Consider the following 15,081-nt stretch of genomic DNA (forward strand, 5'->3'; position numbering starts at 1 on the left):
GCTGCATAAAGAGTATATAGCTATTGCTAATTTCCAACTCGTGTCCCCATTTGGGCCTTTGTGTAAACAAACAGATTAAAATGTACAACATTCAGTTACATAAAACCCCATAACATAATATGAGGATACATTAAAATACATGTACAACAATACAAATGCTATAAACCAGTTTAAAATAAAGTTTGAAGATACTATTTAAAAGTGGGTACAGCTCTGGCTTGCTTTGAGCATTTCACCTGTTTTGTAAAAGATTTTAAGTCCGAGATTAATTTTATTTCATGTGTTAATGTGTTCCAGAGTTTACAGCCTTTGATGGAGAAGGCTGATTGACCAAACGTAGATCTACGATGTTGTATGCTACAGTTTCCATTCACAGTGCTTCTTGTTACCCTGTTTTTGTCCTGTTTTTGAACATATCTGGAGAGAGGTTCAGGGGCCAGATTGTTGATACATTTAAAAACAAGTTTGAGGAAACATAAATGCATAAAGCTCTCAAAACTGAGTTTTGTGTTTGTGTGTTGTTTCTAGAAAGACAGCCGAGAGAGAGAGAGAGAGAGAGAGAGAGTGTGTTGCAAAGTAAAACAGTGTCAGGAATGTTGTTTTTGAATGATCAGATTTGTACATTTCTGCCCAAATTTTCCTGTCTGCCCTATTACTCTCTTTTTGTTGCACTACAGGTGATAGTGCGTAAACACCATTATGTTTTTCACTATTTGAGAAATGTACTCATTCATTTTCTTTAAAATATTACTTTTTGGCCTTTTGTTTTTATTGATAGCAAAGCACAAGAAAGACAGGAAGAGTTGGGATGAGCTTCAGGTATGAGAGTTCAGTTTCACCTTCTATACTGACATAAACCAGTGTCCCATTATTCATTTTCTGCCAATAGATTAATCAATTGATTAATTCCAGAAATTGTGAAGAAATCAAGAAAAATAATAATATATGGGCCTATTATAAAAATGTGCAGGGTGAAAGTGGATGAAACAATAGAATTGTGAAAAAAATCACAATTCTATTGGTTGGGAGGGCTTCACAAAATTCTTGCACAAAAAAAAAACATGAAAGAAACACTTAGCCTACAGTTGCCATTAGTTGAATGTTTCTTACAACACTTCTGAAGTCATACCTTAGGCTTGTGAAGAAGTGAAGTTGTGTCTTTGGGTCCCCCTTTATGGGAACCGCTGCCCATAGAAAAGCCCGGGCCGGCCCTGCGTATCCGGGTTGTTTTCACAACACTGAGCAGAGCTGCTGGCGACCCGGAGAGCTGCAGCCACTGTCGGGTGAGTAAACCAACAACCCTGTCTGTCACATTCACCACACACTGTCTGCTGGAACTGCTATGAAGAATAAACACAACCAACAGGTGAAGGTAGCAGCGGCTCAGGACGGATTCGACATGTCGAGCTTCGAGGTGACTCTCCAGCAACTCAATGATCTGTTGACGGACGACTGCGGCTTTTACAGCTGGCCGACAAAACACTTCCACGAGGTTTACCCGAGGATCTACGTGGGCAATGCGTGAGTGATAAAACTAGCCTACAATATTGCATATTTGATATTTTTTCACATAGAAGTATTTTTTAAAATAGGCTATAGCCTAGTAGAATAAGATGCCTTTATTTTCAAAAAAACATGCACCGTTATCAATCCCCATAGATTCTGTATTTTTATATCAATTAACAATCAGTTCCAATTTGATCATCACTCAGCCATACTTCTAGAATGATCTCCATGTACCAGGTAATGTGATGTCTGTGTGATTTCCCCCCAGATAATCGCAATGAGCCTGACAGTAGGCTGCCTTATTTGTTGTCTTTCTCAACAGATGACAAAAATGCACCTGCAGTAGCCTACAGGATCATAACTGACATCAATCAAGTACAAAATATGTTTATTTATGAGGATTTCCTGCATCATTTTTCTTCTGACTCTGGAGTAGTATATTCAAGGAAAATATGTCATGTTACAAATAGATAATGAACTCAGTGCTGGACCTTCATAGGGACTAAATCATTGATATGGAGTGTGTTTAAACCCCTGTCTGACACAAGCAGAGTCATTGGGGTTGCATCAGAAGCATGTTTAATTTTTAAAGAGTTAGCTATGTTATAAAAAGACAAAATGGAACAGAGTGGGAGGAAGACAGAGCTGTCAGGGCTGGAAGATTTCAAAAAATAGCTTGAGTTCTTAACCAATTATACCCCTTGAATTAAAACATCCAAAGCGACCTACATTTCAGTCTGTGCTATTATCATTCTGCATCTCTGTCACTGCTAATATTAGCCTAAAACAGAAACACAGGTAGCAACACCCTCAAGCCTACCATTCTCGACATGAGATCATCATTTACAAAACAAATATTTTACTGCTAAGGAAGACTTGAAACTTGCAATTTAGGACACTGGGAAAAAGTTAATTTTCTTAATGACTGACATAAAATCAGAATATAGTAACCAGTAGAGTTGGACCATACTTGCCAATCGGACAAATGCAGGTTTAAGACACTTCTATATTAGTTTTACCTTTGAAATTAAGAGGCTTAATCAATTCCCTAAACAGTCTCTATTTGTTACTAAGAAGTGAGAGGATCTAATATTATTGGCAACTGAGAGCCAGAAAACACTTCTGCTTTACTTAGAAAAGAAAAGAAAAGAAAAAGTAATAACAGTCGCTCAACTTTACCAAAACGCAATAAAGTAGACTTACTGTGTAAACTAATTATCATGTGCTTAAGAATAGGTCACTATTCTGCTTTAATTGAAGCTAACATCAACAAACTAGCTTAGCACAAGGACTTAAAAAACCCAAGAAAGTCTCCTTTATCCTGGGAAACACTTAGCCTAATATAAAGCTGAAAGTAGCATTATGTTTTTTTGAAAGCATTAAAAAGATTTGTCAAGTTATATGGTGAGAATAAGAGGTGTCATTAATTCTGATCCTTGGTCAGAGGCAAAATGTCCCACTTATTCTAGACTTTGTCTAAGCTAAAGCTAACTGGCTGCTGTTGTAACTGTAAATTTACCACACAGACATGAAAGTTGTATCAATCTTCTCATCCAACTTTCAGAAAGAACGAGAATAAACTTTTTTTTTTCAAGTGTCTTATTATTATTTAAAGCAGGAAAGCAGGAATGTCTAGATCACCAGATGGGCTGGAAATCACTTTTACAAAACACAAAGAAAGAGACTTTAATCGTGTGGTTTGACATTATGGGGCGACTTTACTCCTTACATTGGTGTAACTGAAAACATAAACATTTAATTTGAAGAAAAATGATGATTTGTATAATATGAATGTATTTCTGTGGTGCTGCGTGAGGTCATTAAATGTAATAATGTGTTAAAAGTAGATTTCTTTAAAGAGGCTGGATTTGAATACGACAGGGACTTATTGCAATAAACTTTTAGGCCAAGCTAAATCATTTGTAAGATTGTAATAACACCAAGCATCAGTTATAATTACATATAGCTCCATTAGGGATTATAACCAACTTTACAAAAAGTCATAAGCACAGCATTTCCTTACAGAGTTATCAGTAGAAAAAGCTTGTTCACAAACATTCAGCAACATGCAGTACAGTATATTGAGCTTCACATCAAGCTTACGAGTGTGTTCTAAATATTAAATGGTCAGCTCTAAAAGCTTTATAAAAGAAGCTTTTAGAAGATTGATTTCCAGCACAGTGAGTCATGGTGGTGCATTTTAATCGACAAAGCCTCTCCAGCGCCTTCATAAAGGAGTCGTAAAGGACAGAGCAGAAACACGTATATCTGTTCAGAGAGCAAATCAATATAGCAAATATAGACTGGAACACACTAATGCATCATCATCTGTGGAGATAATATTCACTGTGCATCTTTCCGTCTGAACAAATATTACTGTTTTGATTTTTCTATCCTGGTTCCACTCTGCAGTCTGGAAGCCTGCTAGACTTTTATGTGTGTGTGTGGGTGTGTGCATGTGTGTGTGTTGGGAGGAATGACGTTGCACCAGTGTGCGTCGCCTCTATTTTTAGCTCTCCACATCTAAGAGGCAGGAGGTGCCAAGTGGAGCAGCAAACCCAGAGATTCACAGTGAGAAGCAGCAGATCTCCATATCAAAACAGGGTTTTTTTTATGAAAGAAAAAGAAAAGGGTGAAGGAAAAATAAAATCCTTCATTCCGAGGCACACACAAGCTGTTTTAAAAAACAATAGGACTAAAGTGTCTTTTATTTAATCACGCCATATCTCCCAGTTACACTTTAATTGATGTCCCATGTTTCCATAACTCCACGTTTCATGTCACTTTTCCACTTTTCATGACATTAAGTAATACAGAGGCAGTTTCCAAACAAATGTACCTGAATATAAGAAAGTCTGCAAACGGAATGCGAATGTAGGCACAATTCAATGTGAGACGTTTGTTTAACTGACCGTACAGATGGAGGTGCTAATAGAGGTGAACAAAATGTCCTATTTATATTAAAAAAAGAACAGTGAAACCACAAAAGATGGAAGGACATGTAGCAAACAGGATGAAAAATAGCATTTCTGTTTGCTTAATGCATACTCAGAGAAAGGTTACGTTCTCATCATTGCACCACAAAGATGTGTCGATATTCTGTAGTTGTAAAGTGGAGCAGAAACGTATGCACTTTTAAAGGGGACATATTATGAAAAATCCACTCCTACAGTGTTTTAGAACATATATTTGGGTAACCTGAGTGTCTACCGACCCACAAAATGTGAAATAAACCCATCCAGTCCTTTGTTTGTGGTCTGCATAAGTCTTACAACACAGAGAAAAAAGCTCAGTTTGAAATTTGCTCTCTTTGTGACATCACAGTGGGATTCTGGTAAAAAAAAAATCCCCCTCCCCTCCCCTGGTATCTCCACCCATGGACTTCACCCCCCCGCCTCGAGCAAAACTTTTGCACAGGTCCGCCATTTTTATTATCGCAAGCGAATTAGTGATGTCACTGGGAAAAGTCGGGGGGTAGGTCATTGCATTTAAAGAGACACACACACCAAAACGGAGCACTCTGAGAGAGCTGGTTTATACAGGGTCACAAACCTCCTCTGGTGCTTGATTCATGCTCTATTTTGACCAAAGCACAGCACAGATGTTTCATTTAGACCACAGGACAATATGTCCTCTTTAATTTAAACAAAAGAGTGCTGCTTATAGAGCCATATGAGCTCTCAAGTAATCCTTTTTAAATCTTTTTACAGGTTTTCTATTTGTCACAGTTTGAAACATGGTTATCTAGCATTGTAAATTCTAAAACATTGATCTGTGAAATGATCCAGTTAGAGTTGCTTGAGAGCTTATTGCAGACTAGCTTCAGTGCAAAAGCACAAACTATCACATTGTATCTTGTCTCTAAGTAAGTGTGAAACAAACTCTTCAGTGTATCTGTTTGCTTCCCAATGTGCTGCAGGTTTGTGGCAATGAATGTGATGCGTCTGAAGCGCTTGGGGATCACGCACATCCTGAACGCAGCAGAAGGAAACTCCTTCATGCACGTCAACACCAACGCCGAGTGGTACGCCGGCACGGGTATCATCTACCACGGAGTAGCAGCCAGCGACACAGACCACTTTGACATCAGCGTTTACTTTGAGGAGGCTGCAGACTTCATTGAAAAGGCCATGGCTTACAAGAACGGAAAAGGTCAGAGGATAGCGGATATAACTGAAGCTGAATTCTTGTTTGTTTCTCCCTTTGTAAGGATTTCCTTTTATTATTTGAACATTTTAAAAAGATGTAACGACTTTTCATTATTATTCACTAATTCACCGTTATCACTCATATCTAAAAAAAAAAAAAAAAAAGAAAGAAAAAAAAGCATGCTCATGCTAAGCACATTTGGGTGTTCTGATTTTTAGACCCAGAATAGTGAACCATACTCCAAAATGTTAGTGTGCATACAAATAAAATAAAAAAACTAGCGGGAGCTCCTTATAGCCATGCATCATTTTCAATAAAATGCAATAATATATGCCTTGCAGTTTGGGGGTTCTCAACCCACCCCCTTTTAACTCCCTCCTCAAGAATTGAATTAAAGATCACACTTCTTTTCAACCAGTTTAAATAAGTCTCAGAGGTCTCCAAAACATCTCTATGAAGTTTCTTGTTAGAAATCCACTCTGGTCCTGTATTTGATAATAATAATAATAATAATTTCATAATATGTGACCTTTAATAAAAAATAAAATCAATTTTCTAATGTAACACAAAATATGATCTTAACCCTAACTCATGACATACTTCTTTTTGATTGTCTGTTTTCTGTTTAATATTTACAGTCTATGGTTTTTTCCACTCTTAATACTTGGGTACTTCCTGTTGATCACTCAGTCATTTAACTATTTCAACTCTCCTTTATGTAACTTATACAGTAGTTTCTTTTTTCCCTTGTTTTTGTTTTGCTGTCTTTGTTATTTTTTCTGTACAGCACTTTCTTTGCACAATGAGAATATTTTTTAATAGGCCTCTAGAATGCAGAATGCAATTGGGACATGGATGTTGGCTTTTCTAATCAATAGACACAGTCTTCTAATGTTTAAGATCAATATTGAGGCTGCACTCTTTGATGGTGTTATAAACACAAATTATCTATTTATTTATTCTTTAGGCAAAAACATTTCTAGTCTGTTAAAGCTTTTTTTTTTTATATCAAACATAAATACATGTCCTACTGAACTTACAACTAAGATTTCCCATACTACTGTTGTTGATTCGATCAAAGTAAAACTTGTGCCTTTTCCTTCCTCCTGCAGGTAAAGTGTACGTTCATTGCAGGGAAGGCTACAGTCGATCACCCAGCTTAGTCATAGCTTACCTGATGCTTCGCCAAAACATGGACGTTCACACCGCTCTGGCCATGGTGCGGCAGAAGAGAGAGATCGGACCCAACGACGGCTTCCTGCGGCAGCTCTGTCTGCTGAACCAGAGGCTGGCTGCTGAGGGAAAGTTCTGGAACAAATGAAGCCGATCCAAGAAGCAGATAGACATGCCTGTTATTGAGAACAAAAGTATGTGTTCATTGCACATCACTTTCTTTCACTTGTTCTACAACTTAAACAAGCCGCACATCTGTGAGGGAATGTTCTGGAAGTGAGGGTAGAAGACAGTGAAACACATTTCAAGGCTGACAGCATTGAGTGTATGTTTGAAACAAAATAGTACATCTCACACACAAACTTAAGAAATGTATTTATAGCGTTTTAATTGTGCTTCATCCAACACTGGTGATGTGCTGATCATATAATGTAATGTGTAAATCCAGGTGCACAAAAATGTGACATACAGACACTTTAATTATATTCCAAATACTAGATTTATAAGCAATGTTCTGTATAGTTCGTGTGTTTTAATTAATCCAGGAGACACAATCTACATTTTAGAGGTTTGTTAGTATGTATGTAAAGACACTCATTGTGGGAACTGGTGAGAAAAAAAGACGGTGGAACTGATGTGTTTCTGTCTATCGCCTCTTAATATTCAGCCTGTCTTCCCTCCATCTCCATCTCCTCTCGTCCTGGCAATGTTGTCTTTGTCTTGGCCTCACTCCTGCACACACTGCCAAATCTCTCTGTCCCAGCCAGATATCTAGTGGACACTGTGATTTCTTCTCATATTGAACCAGATTTTCAGGATAGTACAGGATGATAAGGAGATATTTTTGTCTAGTAAGTCTAGTGTGAAAAAAAAAGACTTCTGAATCTTTTATCTTCACTGCCTAAAACCTGCCTAAAAATGGAACATGTTGTTATGTTGCTTTATAGGAACTTATTATGATATTTTACACAGCAGAGTGCATTAAATTAAAGATAGTTCAATGACACTGGACAGACATTATTGGAGAAAAATAGAGGAACAGCTCTGCATTTTGGGAAATGTATTATTTAATACTTGCACGCTGAGTTAGGTAAGAAGTCTATGTTTGTCACTCAAACACTGCCAAGATTGTGATAAAGCTTTGCCACTTATGTTATTGGATAACTTCTTAATCAAACTTTTTACACAGTAACGTGTTTACATTTGTGTGTCAGAGTATATGATTTTTTCTATTGTGCAGCAGCATGCTATTTAATGTATGTTTGACTGAAAGTGTTTTTTTTTCAACACACATAGTCTGTAGCTATGTACAATGCAGAGTCACAGTGTGCATTATTGTGTGTGCATCGTTTATCACTATGTGCATTATAAGGCCTGTAACTTGTGAATCATCATGTGCATTACCTAGGTAGGATGTGATGTGATTGGTCATGTCAGTAGGCTCTCATTAAGTCTCAGGTTATGAGACTGCTTTTATGAAGTGCACTTTATCCAATGACACTTGGGATTGTTGTTGCTCTCTCTTTTCACATGTTAAGTAATAAACTGAAAAGAACGTGGTACATTTTCTTTTTTGGGGATCTTTGATTGGGGAGATGACATTCAGCGCACACTGATTTTTTTTTGTCAGAAGATGACTGTCATATATCCTATCTGTTGTAAAAAAAAAAAAAAAATCAGTAGGTCATTCTTAGGGTTTTAAAGATTTTAAACTAAATTAAAACACAGAAAGCTGTAGCTACAAAAAAACGCAAGTTGAGGAACAGGGCAGCTGAGAGGTAAGAAATCTGCTAAGCTAGACTAGTTTTATATCATATAGAATTTTTCGATTATCCCAAAATGAATTCTTCTTTAAAGCTCCTGTGAGGAGTTTTTGACTGGTCATGGAAAAGCATGATATTTATAAAGATGTCCTTATGTGACCTTCAAAAGCAAATCACACCATAACTGACAAGATTGACTATTTCTGTATTTGTTAATGCCTGAAAGTACTGCGACAGGGTAGGTGTCAGACTAATTGACTTACTGCCAAATATTTACAGTGAGTAATATGTTTGGCTGTTAAAAAAGCAGGAAGGGAATTTGTGTTTCAAATACAGATATATGTACAGGACCATATCAGAAAATAGATATTAGGTACAAGTGTTCCCAGGTGTCTCTAAAATCGACACAGTATGAAAGTTCCTCACAGTAGCTTTGAGGATAAACAAGCCTACCCAAATGTTCCATTCTTTGATTATGTTTCAAGAACAGTTCACAGCTCGGTGCGAAAGGATAATATAGCTTTCATTAAGGCTTTCAATGACTATCTCAAGCAAAGTCAAGTCGAGCTTTCAGGCCATGTAGCTTCAGAAAGTGTCATTTTGGTTTGGCTTGCTCTCTAAAAGTCCAACCCACTCAAAGACTCAGATACATGAGAGCCGGGTAAATGTAGAAGCTTACTTTTTCTTTTGGTAGTTACTGACAAAATAAAGGTTGTACACAAGGAGGCAGTCTGAGAAATCATACAAATCCAAAAGCAAACGGGCAAAAAGGACAGCAAACAGTTTTTTCACTAAATGTACATCCAATGCAAAACGGCTTCACCAAAAGTCTCTCTGAACAGACATGCTTTCAACTGATTTCTGAAGTAGTCATCACAGTCAGGAGACTGTAAAGGGTGTGGAGTGTGCTTGTCCTACATTTGGTGTGAGTAGATAGGAGCTGGTTAGTAACCTCTGTGTCCTGTAGAGGGCGCAGTAGGACGACTGTTGTCGAACCAATGCAGAGCTCTTTGAACCAATGCAGAGCTCTTTGAAGCTCTTTTTTTTTTTTTAAATTGATGTAACCTTGAATGAGTCTAACTTACACTATGCATTAGAAGCACAAGACTTATACTGGATTGTTTTTTACTCACAGTCATCTCTGTAAATCACAAAACAATGTGCTCTGATGGAACATTGTCAAGTGTGACATCATGATAACCCTTTTAGAACATCGCCAAACATCCTGTGACAGATGTAATTATATCACTAAAGAAACCGTTTAAAAAAAAAGTTAGGAAAATCACAAACCTTATTTCTCTATCATTTCCTTAGTATAAGAAAACACGGCTGAACAAATTGTTTTCCAAAGTTTAAAAGCTAAGATTTTTTACAGAAGAGATTTTGCCCATTTTAGTTTGAAAACTTTTTAGGTTTGCCTAAGGAAATATATCTGATGAACTGCAGATCAGGAGTCACACACAGGACAACCATACATTACACTTCGGACACAGTGATTGGATAAGCTAATCAGTGCACTTTTTCCATCAAGTTTCAAAGAAGTACTTGTCTGGACGTGTTCTCGTTCATACTTTCAGACTTCATTCAAAGCTCAAAGTGGTGCATGTCTTTCTCTCATGATGTCTCTTTACCTCTGTGTCTCCATGTGTCCCTCTCTTTATCTCTGTCCTCGTGTGACACATGCAGTTGACACAAGGCCATGTCTGTCAGGAGAGGACAGTAACTCTCTTACATAACACCAGTCTGCATTAATGAACCCCTTGGGGTGTGATAGCCATGTGTTTTCTCGTGAGTCTATGAGATTGAGTCCGTGCAGGTGGAGTGTGTATGGAAGAATGACTGCAACATGTTGCTCCTCGGTACATGAGAGCATTTGTGTCCAAACATTTTGATCCACTTTTAGGCACTAAACCTAACATAACTGAATACACCAGGTTACATTGTTGCAAAATGGAAATAAAATGATAAACAAGGCATCCAGAAACAAGTCAAAATGATGCTGAAGGGCTGTCATAAAACATGAAGCAATGGATTTAAACATTAATATATAAAAAGTGCAAACTTCATATGCCTTAAATTCAAATCTGGAACAAGTTAACGCAAATTATACATGATAGTTTCAGAGAGTGTGGATGCTAGAATCTGAACATCCACAATTTGTGTCAGGAAGGGGGGGGGGGGGGGGGTGGGATTGGGACGCAGGTGTGGACCCAGGGGTGTCTTAAAGTTATCCCAGAAGGATAACCACACAATCGCAATAGCGATAGATTGGAAAGGGGGGAAAAACAACTAAACTGTATCGAGCCACAACAGGCTTCCTAAATGAAAAAAATGCACCGAAAATGATTAACTAAACCACTGCTGTCGAGCAGCTGACTCAAAACCAAAATTGTGCAGGAGACCCAGAAAACATGAAACAAAAAGCAAAGGCTGCCAGGGAGACCTTTGATAACGCAAAAGGCTGGAGTTGCAACGAAACTATCCAGCACCCCAAGTTATACTCTGGGAGACCTGCAACGGAAATCTAATACACAAAATTCTTAGTTTGCGTTTATAGATACATCATACACACAACCACTCAAGAAACCACAGAGAGAACCTTTCACGACCTCTGAAGGTGAGATAACAAGTCAGAGCAGAACACTGGAGACTCAGAGTATATAAAAACTCCCCACACCTGAGCTTAATCAAAGCCAATCAGTGCCACACACACTCTCTCTCTCTCTCTCTCACTGAGCAGGAAGAGTGAGTGCCCTCACACTTTTAGCTTATTTGCTAAATCCTCTATTTGTAGCATGTTAGCTTGCTTATATTCATTTTTGTTATTTTTTAAATATACACTATTGAACCCAGAGGGGAAATTCAGGTTTACGTTCTATTATTAAGCCGCTTGCTACCCCGCAAAATACACACATGCACAAACAGAACATGTGGACATGCATTAATGTCTGAGTGAGGCTACTCAGGGAGCCCGTCAGAGATTTGGGGGTTTCGGTGCCTTGCACATGGGCAGTACTGTGGAAGTGACCTGGCACCTCTCCAACAACCAGACCAGCTTCCATACTTTGGCATTCTTACAGACTGAGCTACTGCTCAGTAGTACACACAGCTGTGGTTGACAGAAACGTTGTACTTTTTCAAAGGTTTTTGGCTGCTCCTTTCTCTCTGTACTGTTCTTTTACAGGTATAGCAGTTGACAGGATGACTCTGCAACAGCTAGCATGGCTAGTAGGCATAAGTAGGCCATGAATGATGTGCTGAAATGTGATGTTGCTTTTCTTCTTATTGTTTCTGCCTTAGACTTATTCGTGTAGATTTGAATTGGTGTTTTGAATAAAGGGTCCAGTTTGTGAAGGCTCTATATCCTGTCTGGAAACAGTGATTCCTGACATGTACCCTCTGACCCTGACTTCAGTGTTACTCTAGAGATATAGAGTTGCTGGTGGGGGGGATTTAAGATGAGCCCATCTGCAGTTGACAACAGCATCAGATCTGTCATACAAACAAGTGTCAGGCTTCTTGTCATTGTTTTGTTATCTTTGTTGCTTGGGGAATATACAAATTCCCCAAAATGTAAAACTGTTCCACAGAACGGAAACAAGAGGGGTTAACAACAAGCTCATGGTTAAATATTAATAACAATAACAGTGAATAATTCCACAATGTGGACGCGACTGTTGATGGATTTTTTTAATTTTTGAATCATCCCTAAGCATGTTGAATTGTCTTTATATAATCAAATCATTCATGCATTTATGAATCTTATGTAAGCATGTGCATGACCTGAGCACGTGCCTTTCTCCAAATTTGCAAAAGAGATCAAATTTATGAGCAATGTCAGTGAATACGAGCATCATTACATTACGCTGGTCTATTTTTAGAGCCGTGCTGAGTGCACTTTCATTTGGTTTCATTTGGTTGCAGATCTATGAGGGGAAAAATCTACAACTGTACAACTGATGATTCATGTCACATTGATGACTATCAATTTGTGTCTGTGTTTCTCTCTCTCTCACACACACACACCCACACACACACACACACACACACACACGCACACACACACACACACACACGCACACACACGCACACACACACACACGCACACACCCACACACACCCACACACCATGCCTGTCTGTACCAGCTGTGCCCTCTCGTGTCTTTGGGGGGTTGGGTGGGTGTGGGTGTGGGTGTTCTAGGAAGGATTGGTGGAGAGCAAAGCAGCTCAATGTTACATCATCCTCTCTATGACAACCCTTAAACACATTTGATACGGGGTGGCTTTAATGAGTCTCAGAGTTCTCAATTATTTAGTAGTCTGTTTCCAAATTAAGAAGAAGTGCCCTGTAGATAACCCACGACTCAAAATGTTCAAGCACAGTATCATCATAGGGAGTGCTCCTTTCAACAATGCTTTTCATTTCCATAAAGATGCACTTAATCGAATGACAACTTTGGGAATTTGCTTTTACCGTTTGAGTTCCTGTGAAATCAAAAAAAGTGAATTTGTATGTCTTGTGGTGATTTGTTTCCTGTTAAGCTAAGGACATTCTTAATGAGCTCAGCTGGGCGGGGACAAAAAAAAACCTGTCTTGTCCAGGGCCCAGACCCCCACGTCAATCAATCACACACCACCTAGCCTCGTGACCGCATCTGGAGTCACTTAAATGAAGATGACACAGACATTAGTGACTTTGATTGTGTAATAACTGTCAGGCCTGCAAAACAATATGAAATATCATGCGTGTTTGTGTGTGAGGACCGACTGGATGTTCTTTTCTCAAATGCAGTCTGCGGATTTAAAAAAAACAAAACATTATTGTAATGTATTTATTAAAGACACACACACATACACACACACAGACAGACAAACAGACAGACAGTCAGACACACACACACACCCACACACACAGCCAGGGTGGCTGAGGCTCAGTTGGTAGAGTCAGTCGACTCTCAACCCGAAGGGGGTTTCGATCCCCAGCTCCTTCATGTCAGATGAGTCCTTGGACAAGACACTTAACTCCAAGTTTCTCCCACTGATTCGTAGGCAGCGCATGAATGGGATTACATAATACTGATGGACACATTACATAGCATCCTCTGCCATCAGTATGTGAATAAGTCAGAATGAGTAGGTGTTTCCTCCGGCGGGAAAGTGCTTTGAGTAGTCAGAACCCAAGAAAAGCACTATACAAGTCCATTTACACACACACATACAAAGATACACAAAGTAAGAATGTCACAGAAGATTTAATCGTGAAGACTGCTTCTCACACACATAAGTTTAGTTTGCTGCCCAGATGCATAGAGGAGATACTTGGCCACTGAGGTGTTTGTGTTTTCAGTTGCCTTGGCACTGAGATCAAAGGGGGAGGGGCTTACAGGTGTGATTGGGTTGACATAATTCCAGATAACAATCAAAATATAAATAAGCTGACTTTTCTTTTTTATGGCTTGTTGAACAAGAAAAAAAAAATTGTTGGACCAAAATTGACTTAGGCCCACTGGGAAAGTGTTTGGTGTGCCAGATGGCCAGTCCAGCCCTGGAGATGAGTTACATAACACTTAGCTCCAAAACCTTCAAGTTCATTTAAATACCAAAATCTAAATTCATGTAATAAACAGGAAGTCAAAGTCAGTGTGTTGAGAAGAGTAAGCTGTAGACTGTCAAGCAGCTGGAAAAAAAAAAAACAAAGTAAGCAAATTGATATCAAATTTTTTAATGTCGAAAATGAATGTCACATAGCCACAAACACAAACAGCTTTGAGCCATTGAGATGCCATTCTCCGATTGTGCCATGAATGATTTGTCACAGAAAAAACAAGACAAACAACAACCGTGCCCATTACAAGCCCACAACAAGCATCACCAAATACACCACCAAAACTCTGGCTCTGGGGTGTTTCCATCCACGTCTCATTCAGCTTTACATTCAACACTGTGCTGTGCCAAAAAATGTTTGGCTGCTTCGCTAACAGGAAAAAAGCCTTTTGCCTGTGCAGGGCCTCACATGATTTCTCTCAGATATGCTCATTAGGGCCGGGCCGGGTGCTACTGCATAAAGCCACTGTGAAGGGGAGCTGCAGGGAGCGTTGACTGAAAACAAGAGAGGACATTGGCATCATTGGAATTGTAGTCTGGGACTTGGGGTCTTTAACCTTTCTTGTTCAAGGCACAATTTACAGAATCACAAATAAGTGTGGAATTGCATATTTGTACTTTTGGATTTGAAGGGCTTGAAAAGGATTAGATCTCTCTTCAAAGCTATTTTAGGGGCAGAAGAACCCTTGTTGAAATTTGTTTTGTGCCATTGACGGCTATTTTTTTTTTTTAAGAGTGATATATTTTCTTTAAAAGGCCAAACTTAATTCACCCCATCTCTTGCCTGTATGAAGCATCAGTCCTCTCTTGGTTCGTCAGAGCAGAATACACATAGAGAAGAAGTAATAAATATCTGCCTGTTGATGATAAATACTCAAAGCATGAC

The 15,081-nt window shown here is 38.7% G+C and overlaps 1 protein-coding gene across 1 annotated transcript; it reads left to right on the top strand.

Annotated features, from left to right (window-relative positions):
- Positions 1–1,231: 1,231 nt before the first annotated feature.
- Positions 1,232–8,388, top strand: LOC132995382 (dual specificity protein phosphatase 3-like). Its single transcript, XM_061065338.1, has 3 exons — positions 1,232–1,521; positions 5,426–5,658; positions 6,768–8,388. Exons 1-3 carry the CDS (start codon positions 1,343–1,345, stop codon positions 6,974–6,976), a joined length of 621 nt encoding a protein of 206 aa, XP_060921321.1. The 5' UTR covers positions 1,232–1,342; the 3' UTR covers positions 6,977–8,388.
- Positions 8,389–15,081: the final 6,693 nt, after the last annotated feature.

The sequence above is a fragment of the Labrus mixtus genome, chromosome 20, assembly GCF_963584025.1.
Source record: "Labrus mixtus chromosome 20, fLabMix1.1, whole genome shotgun sequence".
Classification (NCBI taxonomy): Eukaryota; Metazoa; Chordata; class Actinopteri; order Labriformes; family Labridae; genus Labrus; species Labrus mixtus.

Excerpts from the sequence above, each read along its gene's own strand:
- LOC132995382 (XM_061065338.1), top strand. The coding sequence starts at position 1,343 with ATGAAGAATAAACACAACCAACAGGTGAAGGTAGCAGCGGCTCAGGAC. Across the intron at positions 1,522-5,425 it reads AGGATCTACGTGGGCAATGC|GTTTGTGGCAATGAATGTGA; the intron begins GTGAGTGATAAA and ends AATGTGCTGCAG. Across the intron at positions 5,659-6,767 it reads GGCTTACAAGAACGGAAAAG|GTAAAGTGTACGTTCATTGC; the intron begins GTCAGAGGATAG and ends TTCCTCCTGCAG.